Raw genomic sequence first — 15,583 nt, 5'->3', positions numbered from 1 at the left:
CCTTCTTTTCTCTAGACTAGCCAAACCTAAATCCTGCAATTGTTCTTCATATGTTTTAGTCTCCAAGCATTTAATCATCTTAGTTGCTCTTCTTTGTACTTTTTCCAAAGTCTCAACATCTTTTTTGTAACGTGGTTACCAAAACAGGATGCAGTATTCCAGGTGCTAATACTTCACGTAATTTTGATTCTATGCCTCTATTTATACAACCAAGGATTGTATTAGCTTTTTTGGCTGCTGCAGCACACTGCTGACTCATCAATAGTGGAGGATCTCAAGGAGGAAGCTTTTCCATAGAAGTGGGGAGCCATTGAGTAAGCCTGTCTCTGGACTCCCCCTATCCTGACAGCCCACAGGGAGGAATCCAAAGGAACCATTCTTGGATTAAGCACAGAGGAGGACAGGTTCTGCTCAGAGAAAATGGTTCTACGGGTAACAGGGCCTCAAGCCATTCAAAACTTTAAAGGCATTACACTCAAAAATCTACTGAGAGCCAATATAGCATCTACAACAAAGGTGTGATCCTGCTAAGGCAAATTTCACCTGTCAGCAAGGAAGCTGCCACATTTTGCACCCACTGAAATCTCTGGGTAATCTTCAAAGACAGCCCAAGTAATGTGTGTACTACAGTACAGTAATCTAACTTCAGTGAATTACTGTCACCAAATCTTCTCATCCACAGAGAAACACAACTTGTGCACCAGCTGAAGCTGCTCCTTCAAGCAGAACTCTGAATTCAGGAGAACTTCCAAGTTGCTATAATGGGAGCCTTAAATAATCCAGTGCTCTTTGAGTAAATGTCAACCATTAAACTTGCATTTCCCCATGTACTTTGTTGGGGAAAGAAAAATACCATTTGCAAGTGTTTTTAAAATGTGGTTTAATGTTATAGTTGATTGCTTACATTTTCACCTATTTTAAAATTAAACAAGATACAATACGCTTTTTAACATTCCAATGGGAAAGTTTAATCAAATATTTAAAGATTTTAACAATATTCTTAGTTTCTATAGACATATTTTTGAGACCCAGTTTGACGTAGTAGTTAAGACTGGAAAGATATATAGGCAGGGCTTTTTTTTGTCATAGAACGCCCAGAACGGAGTTCTGGCACCTTTTTTGGATGAAACCTTGCAGGATAGGCAAGGCAGGTTGTATAACGTGTGTTGAGTTCCGGCATCATTTTGTTTTACAAAAAAAGCACTGTATATAGGAGATAGTGAAAACAAGGTTTATTTCAACTGCCACCATTTCTGTCATTTAACTAGTAATTATTAGAGCTATTTAAAAAACTAACCTTTTTACCAAGAGGACCAGATCTACCACGCTCCCCAACAACTCCAACTGGGCCACCAGCACCCTATGGAAACAAGAAATTATAGGATGGACATATTAGTAACTGTTCCAGAAAAATGGATGGAAATTATAATTAAAGAGGGGAAAAAACCCTAAGAATGTAGAGGAACAAGCTTGCTATGTAAAAATCAGTGTGCAAAGGTAAATCTTGCCTGATCAGCCTTCTAAAGTTTTCTGAGATTCCCACAATAGGCCTGTGAATGGAAGCAAGCCTGTATAGATTTTCAAAAAAAGCTTTGACAAAGTCACTTAACAATGACTGTTCAGTAAATTTTGTTTTCATGGAAGAAAAATCCTTGTCCTTTTATGTATTATTGATTAAAAATGACATGCAAAAAGTAGGAATGAACAGGCATTTTTTTCAGGAAATATAAAGCAAGGTCTTTCAAGGCCCCATGCTTTTTCACTTCTTCATAAATGATACTGGCTTGGGATGCCAAACTATTTAAGGTAATGAGGGTCAAAAGAGATGGTAAAGATTCCAAAATAACTTGTTAAATAAGTGAATTGTTAAACTTATAGCAAATCAAATTCAATTCAAACCAGGCAACAAAACCCTAGCTTCATGTCCACACTTATGAGGTCTGCCTATAAATAACCATAAAAATGATCTTGAGTACATAATCAGTAGCTCAAGAGGTTGACTCAATGTGCAGCTGCCATGAAAAAGGCAAGCTCCACAAAAGTGATAATCAAGAAAGGGGCAGAATTAAAACTGCCACATTGTAATGCCCTTATAGAAATGCATGATGCATTCTCATCTGGAATACTGTATACCACGGGTGTCAAACTCGATCACATCACGTGACATATCATAACATTTTTTGCCTTTGCAGAACTGAGGTGGGTATGTCTTGCATGTGATGCATCCGGCCTGTGGGCCGCCAGTTTGACATCCCTGCTGTATACAGTTCCTATTGTCACATATAATCTTATTTATTTATTATTTGTTCAATTTTTATAGCTGCCCATCTCAGTCAATGACTCTAGGCAGCTTACAATTCAAAAATATATTACAATGAAAAGACTAAAAACATTTAAAACAATAAAACAATAAATATACACAGCAGCAACACAGCCAGGAAATAGGGCCTTTGATATATTCAGTGCCCCAGGCTTGGGAACATAGCCAAGTTTTCAGGCCCTTACAAAAGGCTAACAAGATTGGAGCCATTCTAATTTCCAAAGGGAGGATGTTCCATAGAGCAGGAGCCACTGTGGAAAAAGCCTGCAGCTGGACTACTACAGCTGGAAAGGATATATAGAGCAAGAAAAATTGTCAGGGTGTCCTAGACATACTTTCTGAAACAGGGCTAGAAAATTGCAACTCTGGCTTAGGAAACAGGTGACTCTGACAAGACATGTTCAAAGTCTATGAAATCTCATGTGGTATAGTGAAAGTGCAGTAGGAGAATGTCTTCTCCCTCTTGCCAAACAAGAGGTCCAAGAGTCTCCAATGAAGCTGACTGAAGGAAGATTTACAATAGGAACTTGATTTTTTATTTCACAAAAAGGAAGTAGTTGATCACCCAGGGCATTGTTCGATTCTTGCCAAAAGCAAGGCAATGGCCGTTAATTTGATAGTTTTAAAAGAGGATTGGGGGAAAATGTGTTACTTCTGGTTTGGGGACAGGAGGCCTCCAAATGCTGGTCCTTGTTATTGCCCACTTGCAGAGCAAATTCTCTTAAAACTTCAAAGAAAAAAAACGCTGGGCCATTTGGGGCTGACCTAACTTTATAAGTGATCAAGATATCTGGGGCTATGGTTTCATCTTCTGTTTTACCAGGAAAGACACCTGACAACCTCACAGCCACAAATGCAGACACTGCTTTTTGTTATGTCTTCTGGAGTGGTCACATGGCCAACCCAAGTGCATACTGGGATTATCATATGACTTTGCAGCTTTTGTTAATGAGAAGTGCTATCTAGACTTCTTTCCTGCCAGGATGAAAAGAAATTGACTCCCAACAGGATCCATAATAAAATTATTTTCTACTATTTCCACAGCTATCTGACGTTAAACTGTTCTTCAATCACACTTCTGATGATGATTAGAAACAGACAACAATCACTGAGTTTTCCCCATCTAAGACTGTTTACAATTTGCTCTTTAAGAACATCCTTGATGATAGAAAAACCTAATTTTACCCTCTGACCAGGGAGGCCAAGCTCTCCTTGAAGGCCAGGGATTCCAGTTGTGCCAGGTGGTCCCTGTACAAATAAGCAAAATTAAATATTTGAAACAGAAAAGTTCTGATAAATTGGTACATTCTTGAAATACAAGTTTATTATGAACTAAGATGTGAGATCAACTCCCAAAGCCACAGTACTATGTTATTACTGAATGAACAGAAATGAATGAATTTACAGTTTCCCATCTATCAAAAAAATCCTCACAATTACATCACAATAGAAGATAGCATAATATAATACTACTTTCATTTAGTGTGCACATTTACACGAGTCAGATGTCATGCCACTAGAACATGCATGGTACAAGAGACTAGATCCAATATTTTTGCAATGTTTCACATGTGGTTTAGCAATTCTATTGCATTCTTAACATTATTAGTTGATATTCTTTAGAATTAAGAAATGCATTGAGTAGAGGGTTGGACTACATGACCTCTAATATAACCTGCAAGTCTATGAATCTAAATTCTGTGGAAGACAGTAACACTCCTAATAACTTCAGATGACAATTTTATACATACACACATACAGAGAGACAAAAAAAATCCAACTGTTGTTGAGGACTGGTAGCTTGTATTTGAGGGTTGCATTTTGGATTCCTGGCTTCAGATTGTACAGTGCTGAACTTCTTTCTCCCTTTTTACCTTGATTTTTTATGCTATTCTATTTCATTTTATTTATATAAAGAGTTATACAATATTATCTTTAATCTCCTTTTGTAGCCTACTTTTTCTTAGGTGCTGTTTTGGAGAGATCTGGCCATAAATTAATACCCATTATAAACTATTATATTTGACAACTCAAGATAATACTTGATGGTTTTGATACAATCAGAAATAATCTACAAAAACTTTTTGCAATTAAACTGATAGCAATAATTTGTTAGAAATTACTATTGAAATTGTTGTTGCTTTTGCTCTATGGGTTAACACAACCCCTGTCCCTCTCCACTCAATGTATCCCAATGTCGTTTCCCTACTTTTGAAAATGAGCTGCAAAAACTCACCTGGGGACCTTTAATTCCTTGTTCCCCATTAAATCCTAGTGAGCCAAGGGCACCTTTATTTCCCTAAGAAATTAAAACAATTGAATGGAGAACGTAATGAGATAGACAGACAAACAGACAGACATAGACACATAGACATAGACAGATATAGACAAAGAGAAGTGGAGGTAGATAAAGAGATAGAAGGGAAAGGGAGATGGAGAGAGAAGCTTTTTATATAGCTACTGCTTAATTAGGCAGACTGGCATTTTCTTATGTTTATATGATTTCAGTTAAAAACTGCATTCTTCTTTGCATTTCCTTTGGGCATGAGGGTCAAATGAAATTAGGTTCTGTCAGTGGATGGAACATCTTTCAGATGCAGTCTTTTACGCTACTTGAGTTTTAAATTTATTTTCCTCTGGGATTACCTACGTAGTTGATTTAAAATCTCAGCCTCCTTAAACATTTAAGTTTACAAAACTCATGGATAGCTGTGGGGCAGTCAGAATTTCAAATATTTTATATTAACCTAATTTACAGAGTTGCTGAGGATACAGTGCATACAAAAACCATGTACTGTATGCCTATAGTACTGTAATGAGGTTTTTTAGCAGAAAGGTAGAATAAAAATCAGGTAGATATTGCAATGACTCCCTTACTGTGGCTAACATCATCGTTTGGGCTTTTCATTGTTATTTATTGTTTCAATGATAACTGTTTTTATATATTTATTGATTTTTCTTTTTAATTAACTGTTATAAGCTGCCCAGAGTCACACTGTTGTGAAATGGGAAGCCATATAAACATAATAAATAAGTAAAGAATTACAATTAAGTTGCTCTACTAGACTAAACGTCTTGTGTATTACAATTTCATAGGCAGATTTTCAAATAAATGTTTGTGAAATATATCTATGCTTTGCATGCATGTTTATACCTGAAAAATAATACATTTTTTTGTCCCAAAAAGAATTCTAAAATGGTTCTCTATGTGAAACACTCTGGTGAGCTGAGTAAGTATATTCTTCTCAAAAATTCTCCTAAATGCAAAGTTACTTAACAACTGAGAATGAAAAAAAAAATTCTATATTTTTCAATTTTTCAACTTTTATTACTTAAATTTGGCTATCATCACTTCCCCTACTATATATATATATGTTTTCTGAGGTTTTCGCGGGTGTTTGTATGTAGGTCTTTGGTTATTCGGGTTTTCTCCCGCATAAAATTGGAAGTGTCTTGGCGACGTTTCGACAAAGTCCCATTCGTCATCTTCAGGCTGGTGTCTTCAGCTTCGTGCTTCTAGGAGTAGTGTGTGATCGCAGCTGTTTCTTCCTTTTAACTGCCAGTGGGGTTTGAACTGATTGGGTGGGAGCTTGGCTGTGTTCTGATTGGTTAAGGGGCTTGGCTGTGCTCTGATTGGCTGGGGGTTGGCTGTGCTCTGATTGGCTGGAGGAGTGTTCTGTTTGGGTGGGGGCTTTGTTGGGCTCGGGTTAGTCTGAGTTGCAGGGGGATTTGAGATGGTGAGCTGCGTTGCTGTTGTTTGGCTTCGTGTTCGTGGTCATGCCACATCTTTATGGTGGGTGTCAGTTTTCTTCATGAATGGATTGGAGGGGTTTAAAGTGGCTAATGATGCAGCTGTGGACTGGCTTCTAGTTTGTGGTCGTGCCTCATCATCTGTGTGGGTTTGGGTTTGCTTTTTGCGTGGATGTGTGGTGGTGACATCCTGTGTGGTTTTCGTGAGTGTGGGTCTGGTGTCATTCTTTGTGTTAGGAACTCGTTTGCCAATAAGAGTGGGTTTCCAAATGGCTGGTAGGCGGGAGGTATCATCTCGTTTATTCATGCTGTGTGGGCGTTTTTCTATCTCAATGGCTTCTCTGATTATTCTGTTGTTAAAGTGTTCAGTTCTGTTGTTAAAGTGTTCAGTTAAACACGAAGCCAAACAACAGCAACGCAGCTCACCATCTCAAATCCCCCTGCAACTCAGACTAACCCGAGCACAACAAAGCCCCCACCCAATCAGAACACACCTCCACCCAATCAGAACACAGCCAAGCTCCCACCCAATCAGTTCAAACCCCACTGGCAGTTAAAAGGAAGAAACAGCTGCGATCACACATTACTCCTAGAAGCATGAAGCTGAAGACACCAGCCTGAAGATGACGAATGTGACTTCGTCGAAACGTCGCCAAGACACTTCCAATTTTACACGGGAGAAAACCCGAATAACCAAAGACCTACACACACACACACACACACACACACACACATATATATATATATACATACAATATTTATAAGACATATATAGCACATATAGCATACACCATGTAAAAACATAATAAAGACTTACTTTGATCCCTGGTGGTCCTCTTCTGCCAAGTGCTCCCTTGAAATAAATACAGCATAGCCATTCATTGTCATGCAGAGGTATCACTAGAAAAATATTTTCTTCTATTTTAATAATTACCTACAGCTTTTTATTATCTGGGGATTTTTTCTTCTGAATACCCAAACTGAAAATATATATCTTTCAACAGCCAAATGCTATAGGAAGCAGAAGATTCATGCTTCAAGGTGTGGAAAGGGATATGAATAAGATTGGGCCCTAGTATGCACAAAATAGAAAAAAAAGGTTTCTTTAAAGACTGAAACCGAACAGTCTTTCTCAAAAATTCAGATTGTTTTGACTTAGTTCTGTTGTGATGGAACAAAATGGCTAGATGGTTCCATCTGAATGCAGCTTAAAACGTCATGAGTGCTTTAACCAGGAAACAAGGGATTTTGATATATTGGCCAGTCTTTTGTTTCCATTCAGAGTCATAGAATTAGTTGTGATGGTACTTTATGCTGATTCCTGCCTCCAAACCAAATTACAAAAAGTTGTTCAGGAAGATAATTTTAAAAACATTTTAAAAACATTAAAATAATCTCCATAGGTAACAATGGGAATATAATTCTATTATTACCTACTGAAAAATCTGTTCCGATTAGAATCTACTAACCAAAAGCCTTTGTCCTTCTTAACAGGGAGAACAAATACATGTCTTTTAAATTATTTAAATAAACCCTCTAGGTTGTTGAGGATTGAAGAACTAACAAATCTGCTTAATATTTTTAAAGGATCTCTTCTCTATGAGTTTATGAGTTTTTCTTAAGATTTTAAATTTTTTATTTAGGTTTATTTTTGTGTTATTTTATCTTTGAAAACACTAACTTCTATTTAGCAAGACCAAGCAAGAGATTTGGTATGTTTTTCCCCTCTTCTCAGCCAGTCAGATGAAAGCTCAGCAACTGACTCCATCTTGGTAGATGTTTTTGTTTGTACAAAGGAGTGATTCCTGGTTACAAAAAATGAGCTGCTAGTTCTTTTTAATTGTATTAATAAAACGAACATTAACACAAGACACCAAGGTATGTCCAGAAAGCACCCACATACCAAAGTTCAATAAATTTCATCATTCTAACCCAACTTAGAATCTTTGTATTTTTAAATATAACATGAGCTCAATATTAGTAACAGATAATATATAATAGATATTAAACAGATAATCAAGCCAACACCATACAAGTAGAATTTGCAGTTAAACACTATCAACACAAATGTTATACAGAGAACTTTTTGAATAAACAAAGTAAAGTATATATACAGCTTACCCATCTGCTCCCATTAACTATAACTTCCCATAACAATCAGAAACACACTTGCACACACAAAACAATAATTTCCCAGGCAGGCTGCAGACATTCAAGCTATCTTCTTCTGTCTTATAAAAATAATGATAAAGATACCATAGAATCAAACTCAGCATCTTGTGACTACAACAGGAAGAAGTTTGAATATGTTTAATTTGCCTCAGTGCTCCACAGGTGTAACATCCCATTGAGTCTAAATCAACAACAGCAGGGACACGACTGATCCCAGTGTTCTGCTGAGTTGACTTTGAAACAAACACTCAAAACAAATGTTTTGTTTCCATTACAAAGTCAGTATATTTTGTGATAGACATTTTGTACACAACCTGACCCAGCTCTAGCTCTATTTCTCAACATGATGCAACACACTAAATCTTTCGCCCTTGATTATCATTACTTCTTAAACATAATTTTGTAACAACTGTGCATGGTTCCATCCCAACCAGCATCCTTCTTCCCTTCTTCCCCAGTTCCCTTCTGGAATCAAGATGTGTATCTTCCCATCTTCATTTGATATTGTTCCTTGTGAAAGTAGGGGCTCTTTTATCACAGGGACAAAACTATTGATGTCATTATGCCATCTTTCCTAGTTCTCTATCCAGATCAAAGTTTTGCATCACATTAAGTCACATCATCTCAAATCAAAGCCAATGAATTAGTCAATATTTTTTATTCAGACACTTATTCAAGGGATGCTACATGAGCTTCTCCAGAGTGATGCAACTCTATTGACAAAAATGCAACACAATAATCAGTCTTTATTGACTTTCTTTTCCTCATTGATTATATTCCTCCTCACTACCTATCTCAATTTCTCTATTTGGTTTAGTAAATATCAAAACATTAGAAATTAATAAAATACATTAGATTTTAAAGTGTGAATCTCAGCATATAATCCCATACAATTATGAGATCTTGCCTAAAGTGTTCCTATATTATTCTAAATCATCCAGGAACTAAATTTGATAAAGCATAGTATTCAAACATTTGAAATACATACATACATACATACATACATACATACATACATACATACATTCATACATACATACATACATACAAACACACATATGTCTATTATTGTAAAAACTATCTTATTAGCAAATGAAAAAGCAGGGAAAGTTATACACACATCTCTTCCAGCTCCTCCTGCATCACCTCGTGGTCCGTTTCTTCCAAGTTCTCCCTGTAAGAATACAGAACACTGAACTTGTTTATCACTAAATAAGAGACAAGTCTAAGTCACAACAGGACAATAAAAAACCTTTCAGTAGAAAGTATTTTTGAAAATTTATCTTTTCTTCTCTTAAATTAGGTTTGTGATATGGATATGAATGAATCCTGAAATGGGATAATTGAGAAAGATTCTGACCTCACTTCATTCCAATTCTAGAACTCAATAAAGCTCTGGTGCCAAATATTTTTCTTTTTTTCACAAAATATTATGAGACAACAAGGTAGGATTTATATTAATTTTCAAAAACTGGTTAAGTCTTCTCTCAAACTAAGAGAGATCTTAGCACTCATGCCATCATTAGTTCAAATAGAGTATTTTATAGGATGGAAAAACTTGAGATGGAGAAATTATTTATTTATAATTATTATTATGTTATTTTCTGAGTTGATCTGGCCAGTTGATTGGACCTAGTGATTGATTACATCTTTAATTGATTAACTTTTATTCCTCATCCCTCCCATTTCTATTATGGAAAAACCAAAATATCTGTAACAGAATAACAGAGTTGGAAGGAAATTTGGAGGTCTTCTAGTCCAACCCCCTGCTTGAGCAGGAGAACCTATACCATTTCAGACTAATGGCTATCCAATCTCTTCTTAAAAACCTTCAGTGATGGAGCACCCACAACTTCTGAAGGCAAGCTGTTCCACTGGTTAATTGTCTCATAGTCTCGTGCAGCTTTACTTTCCTTGTTAGTAAGTCAATTAGTCCAGTCATTAGATTGCATTAAATTCTCCCAAGCAACCTGGACTTGATTCTGGAGGTTCTAGAACAGCCTCCCAAGCCAAGTAGTATCTCTGTCTAATCCTCATACAAATCCAAGGATTGATATTTTACCGCTGATCCAAGTTCTCCCTTTTCGCCTTTGAGTCCTCTGTCACTGCTATCCGTTCCAAAAGAACCCTGGAAGCAGCCCGAGCAATGAAAACCAAGCAGAGTGAGATACAAGTTATAAAAAGTTTATAACACAGTGATGCATACAGTTCAGAGAAAGACTGTGTTCAATCCTGACATATCCACAAAGCTCATCTGGTAACCCTGGGCCTTTTTCATCTCTGTAACTTTTCTAAACGCATGGATGCATTAGACTACAGGAAGAGAAATCCTTACTCAGAAGTGTTGATACATAGACCTTGTTCACATCACTGAATACTTTGACCTTGTTTGATAATTTGCTTCAGCTAACTAACATACTTACATTGGGAAATAGACAAGGAAAGATAACTTTAATGATTCCCTGGGCCTATTGGAAAGATTCTGGTTTGTTTGGGTTTAGAAAGCAGAGTAATTTTGGGTTTAAGTCTTTTATGGCCCAAAATTGCACTGGTGAAAATTTTGCCTTTCACCTGGAATTTGGGGTACTGGTTGTTTGTATTCTATCCTGCACACAATTTAATATTTGCATGAAATGGCAAAACAGTACCCTCATTAAGAAAGGATGAGAATTCTCGTTGATTTAGATCATTTTTACAAGAATTTATGCAGAAACAAATGTCTTTACAATCTAGATTTTAGTCCAGGTATTGTGATGCTGAATTGGGATTATTGCCTCTCTTTTCTGATTTTTTTTTTTACTATTTAACTGCTAGATGACAGCAGTCATACAATGAATCTCTCCAGGTGGCTTTGATAAGTAAACAACATTCATAGATCTCTTAATAAATTAGAAAGAAGAAACTGAGAATTAAAAAAAATAGAATAGAATAGAATAGAATAGAATAGAATAGAATAGAATAGAATAGAATAGAATAGAATAGAATAGAATAGAATAGAATAGAATAGAAGCTGGAAGGGACCTTGGAGGTCTTCTAGTCCAGCCCCCTGCTCAAGCAGGAGAACCTATATAATTTCAGATAAGTGACTGTCTAGTCTCTTCTTAAAAGTCTCCAGTGATGGAGCGCCCACAATGTCTGAAGGCAAGCTGTTCCACTGGTTAATTGTCCTCACTGTTAGGAAGTTTCTTCTTAATTCCAGGGTGCTTCTCTTTTTGATTAATTTCCAACCATTGTTTCTCATCCTGCCCTCTGGTGACTTGAAGAATAATTTGACCCCCTTTTCTTTATGGCAGCCCCTCAAATACTGGAATACTGCTATCATGTCGCCCCTATTTCTTCTTTTCTTTAGACTAGCCAAACCCAAGCCTTGCAGCCATTCTCCATATGTTTTAGTCTCCAGGCCTTTGATCATCTTAGTTGCTCTTCTCTGAACGTTTCCAAAGTCTCGACATCTTTTTTGTAGTTATGATGACCAAAATTGCTTGTAGTATTCCAGGTGTGGCCTTACTAAGGCTTTATAAAGTGGTACTAATACTTCGCATGATCTTCATCCTATGCCTCTCTTTATACAACCCAGGATTGTATTAGCTTTTTTGGCTGCTGCTGCACACTGCTGGCTCATATTCAAGTGATCATCCACTAGAACTCCAAGGTCCCTCTCACAATTACTGTTTTTGAGCCAGGTCTCCCCTAATCTGTACTTATACCTTTGATGTTTCCTACCTAAACGTAAAACTTTGCTTTTCTCCACATTAAAGTTCATTTTGTTGGATAGGCCCATTGTTCAAGTTTGTCAGGATCTTTTTAGATCCTGAGCTTGTCTTCTGGAGTGTTGAATGTGAAAGGGCAAAGATGCACAGGGTAAGATATGGTCAGAGGACCACAGGTGAAGTTCCAGTTAAACTGATTTATTACAGTTCATGCCTATGCAAAGGAACCTAGCCAACCTAAGGATAAGGGTAAACAGAATTCAAGAGGGGTTGGATTTAGTCCATGTGTAGCTATGTAGAGATTCTAGGCTGATTCTAACTCTTTTTACTTCACCTCCAGGTTCTGCCACTCCCTTCCCTTTGGACATTTCCCCACTCATGAGATTGTATTCTGCCCAACTATTTCTAGCTCAGAGCAGATACAAATTTAGAAATCAATTGCATGCATCTTTGCAAATGCTTCATCCTGTCCAACTTCCCATTAGAGGGATTGGTCTTTTCTAAACAGCCAATAGATTCTGAAATGGAGGAGACAGAAAAAAATAGAAGTGGATTGTTGAGTGGTAGCTCAATTCTGAAAACAATTTCCTAGCCTCAGCATGTGCTTTGAAGTGCTCTGTACTGCTCTTCTGATTCCTGATTTTACACCCTTTTACCTCACAGATCTCAATATTTCAATAACAGTAAGGTAATTGTTGCAAGTATCAAGCCTGCCCATTCTGGTAGTTAACATCTTAAATCTGCTGCAATTTTAAATCTTTTTTAAAATAGTAATTATTAAAAGATTTTACATATATAATAAGTACTTTCAAAAATATACAGTAAAATGAAAGAGAAAGAAGAGGAAAAAAGAGATAAAGAAAAAAATCTCTCTCCCTTTTTTCTTTTTTTCTTTGTTCCTAGAATTAGAAATCTAAAGTATAAACATCTCAGTATCTTTCAACATATTTACCGGATTGCCTCGAAGTCCATGGTCACCTGGGTCTCCTATTTCTCCTTTGCTTCCTCTGCCACCCTATGAAAAAAATATTTCCATATCAAAACCATTACCCATAACAATGGAATCCTGTAATTAATGTGACTTTCACCTTGCCTTGGCTGATATTTCTAGCAACAAAATAACCAGCAGAAAGGATACTAGAACAGCCATCTCTATTTTTTTTTTAGTGAAGGGCCTATTCAGAGATACAACTGGGCTGCATCTTATAATGCCTCTGTGATTTGTCTCTCCAGTTAGGGCTTTACTGAAGAAAGCAAAAATATCTCAGACCTTTGCTGATTTCCCAGAAGTCTCTTTTAGCTCTATAACAAGCAATACATTTTTGGTTGTTTGGAGTTTTTTTCTTTTCAATTCTTGGAAATTTTGGAATAACAAAAAAAAATGCTTACCTGTCTACCAGGGCTCCCCCTCTCCCCAGGAACACCTGGAAAGCCTCTCTCTCCCTGGCAAAAGCAATCAGATTAATTGCATTTATTAATCAAAGTGTGTTACTGAAATGAGTTCTAACCAGAAAGAAATGTGATTTCATGTTCTTTATTAGTCCAAAAGTAACTCAAATGACTCACCTCTTCTCCATCTATTCCATCAAGCCCATTCTCCCCTAATTCGCCCTACAGAATCAAAGAAAATAATTAATTATTATAATCCCAAAAAGGAAATACTGAGGTGAAATTGACAATGAGAAAAGTATAAGACAGGGAAATGTGTATTCTTTTTTCTTATATTATATTGAAAATGTTATATACCTTTTCTCCTGGGAATCCACGGCCCCCCTACAAAAAAGAAAGAATTATCATTTATCTAATTAAAATTTTATTCAATTCCTCAAAACCTACAGCTACAGAGAAAAATGAATAGTCAAAAAATATTCAGATAACCATCACAGTTAGAATTATCTCCATTTTTTTATAAAATTAAGGAAAAGTTGGAATGACCTCAAAATAAATAAAAGACAAAAATAAATACAAAACAGAAAAACAGCAAAAAAAGATTGTTTCTCAATGAGTAATAAAGTCTCAATTTATCTGTAAAGAACACAGTTTGATGCATACACTTTATTACAAAAAAAGAATTCCACTGATATCTCACTGCACATAACACAGGTGAGGGAAGATGCGTAAGCTATAATTGGTTAAGGTAAATTCAATAAATATATTCTGTTTCTAATATCTGGAAACTTTCTTTTCTGACTCTCCTGCTCTTCTCAGAGCTTACCTTCACCCACCAGTTCCCCACCCCACCCACAAAAGTATTTGGACAATACTATTGATCAATTTTCTATCAGATGCTATGTGACTGTAGCGAACTAGTATAAAGTGGGCTGGTGTCTATTGAGACGTCTATACAGTATGTGTTCTTCTTCTGTAGAGCCCAATTCCCTTCCTTTACCTTCATTCCCCTTTCACCTGGGCAGCCTTGGAAACCTTGAGTTCCATTTATCCCAGGGGGTCCACGTTCACCCTTTGACAAGAAAGAAAGAAGTACGAGAGTCAGCATGGATACCTATTCAGTCACAAACATATTTCTGAATGATAGCAGTTAAAGAAAATGGATGAATATTAAAAAGGAAAGAATATTACATTGGATATTATTAGAATATGGAACATTTCTGTCATGCTACATTTAGACAATCCTGTCAACTAAAATTAAAAGTATACAGTTTTTATAATGCAAAACAGGCGATTGCAAGGAATTTTAGTCCAAAGATCATATTTGATCCAGAGCCATTGGGTTCCAGTTACTTGCAATGGGCATGGCCATAAGGTCTAACTTTCTTTCATGAAGGCAAATTCTCTTTTACATCTTTCATCCAAACACATACACACTTACCCTCTCAAAATTCGATCGGACTCCAGAATGGCAATAAGACATATTAAATGTAATACTAGAATAATGGACTCCATTCCAAAGCTTGTCTGAAGCAAAGATGTGACTCCAACCTCAATAGCAATGCTCTCAAAAATGTTTCCCAACTAGCAATAAGCTTTAGAAAGACTTCTGTGTGCACCAATTGAAATTTTAAAGCCAGATTGCAGTGAGGAAGTATTTTTGATACACAGTTCTGAAAGGACATTTAGTTCTCCTCACATAGACACAATTACAATCTGCCCAACATGCTCCTTAAAAAGTCCCCACTAAAAAGCTTCCTAGTCCTTGATGACATAAAGCCCGAACAAAGCAGGATGGAGGGAGTGGGAGAGTTTACCCACACCCATTCCTCTTTGTTCTTTTCTTTTTTAGGGAAGTACCTTGTGTTCTAGATGCAAAAGAACAGGATTATTGCTTCCTTAGCTATCTCCACTTGATTTTCGTAAGAGAGAAGTTTGTTTAGCTTAACATTAGCCTTTCAGCATTGGATAGTAGTGTTATAATGTTTTATATGACACCCTAATGCCCTGCTGTTTGTCCTTCTTAAGAAACATGTCTCTCGAGAACTTCCGGTGGGACGGCGCGCCGATGGCGGCTCTTTTCGGAGCCGTCCGCTTGGGAAGGCGTCAGAGCCAGCATGAACAGCGGTCAGCAGCTGTTCAGCGGCTTGGAACCTTGTGCCCCGGGAGAAGGGGTCGAGGTGAGTACTCCTGGATAGGAGTAGAGTCCCAAAAGCTCTCCCTTTATCTCGGGAGAGCGAAA

At 36.8% G+C, this 15,583-nt stretch overlaps 1 protein-coding gene across 1 annotated transcript in view; it reads right to left on the bottom strand.

Moving 5' to 3' along the window:
- Window positions 1–15,583, bottom strand: part of COL6A3 (collagen type VI alpha 3 chain) — a 150,043-nt gene that overhangs the window by 52,606 nt on the left and 81,854 nt on the right. The window contains 11 exon segments of the mRNA XM_029285002.1: window positions 1,298–1,360; window positions 3,506–3,568; window positions 4,557–4,619; window positions 6,888–6,923; window positions 9,363–9,416; window positions 10,305–10,370; window positions 12,905–12,967; window positions 13,342–13,395; window positions 13,519–13,563; window positions 13,699–13,725; window positions 14,342–14,413. Coding sequence (XP_029140835.1) covers window positions 1,298–1,360; window positions 3,506–3,568; window positions 4,557–4,619; window positions 6,888–6,923; window positions 9,363–9,416; window positions 10,305–10,370; window positions 12,905–12,967; window positions 13,342–13,395; window positions 13,519–13,563; window positions 13,699–13,725; window positions 14,342–14,413 — 606 coding nt within the window.

This window comes from Protobothrops mucrosquamatus, unplaced genomic scaffold (assembly GCF_001527695.2).
Source record: "Protobothrops mucrosquamatus isolate PMUCROS unplaced genomic scaffold, P.Mucros_1.0 scaffold1170, whole genome shotgun sequence".
Lineage (NCBI taxonomy): Eukaryota > Metazoa > Chordata > Lepidosauria > Squamata > Viperidae > Protobothrops > Protobothrops mucrosquamatus.
This window is presented reverse-complemented; position numbering and strand designations above follow the sequence as displayed.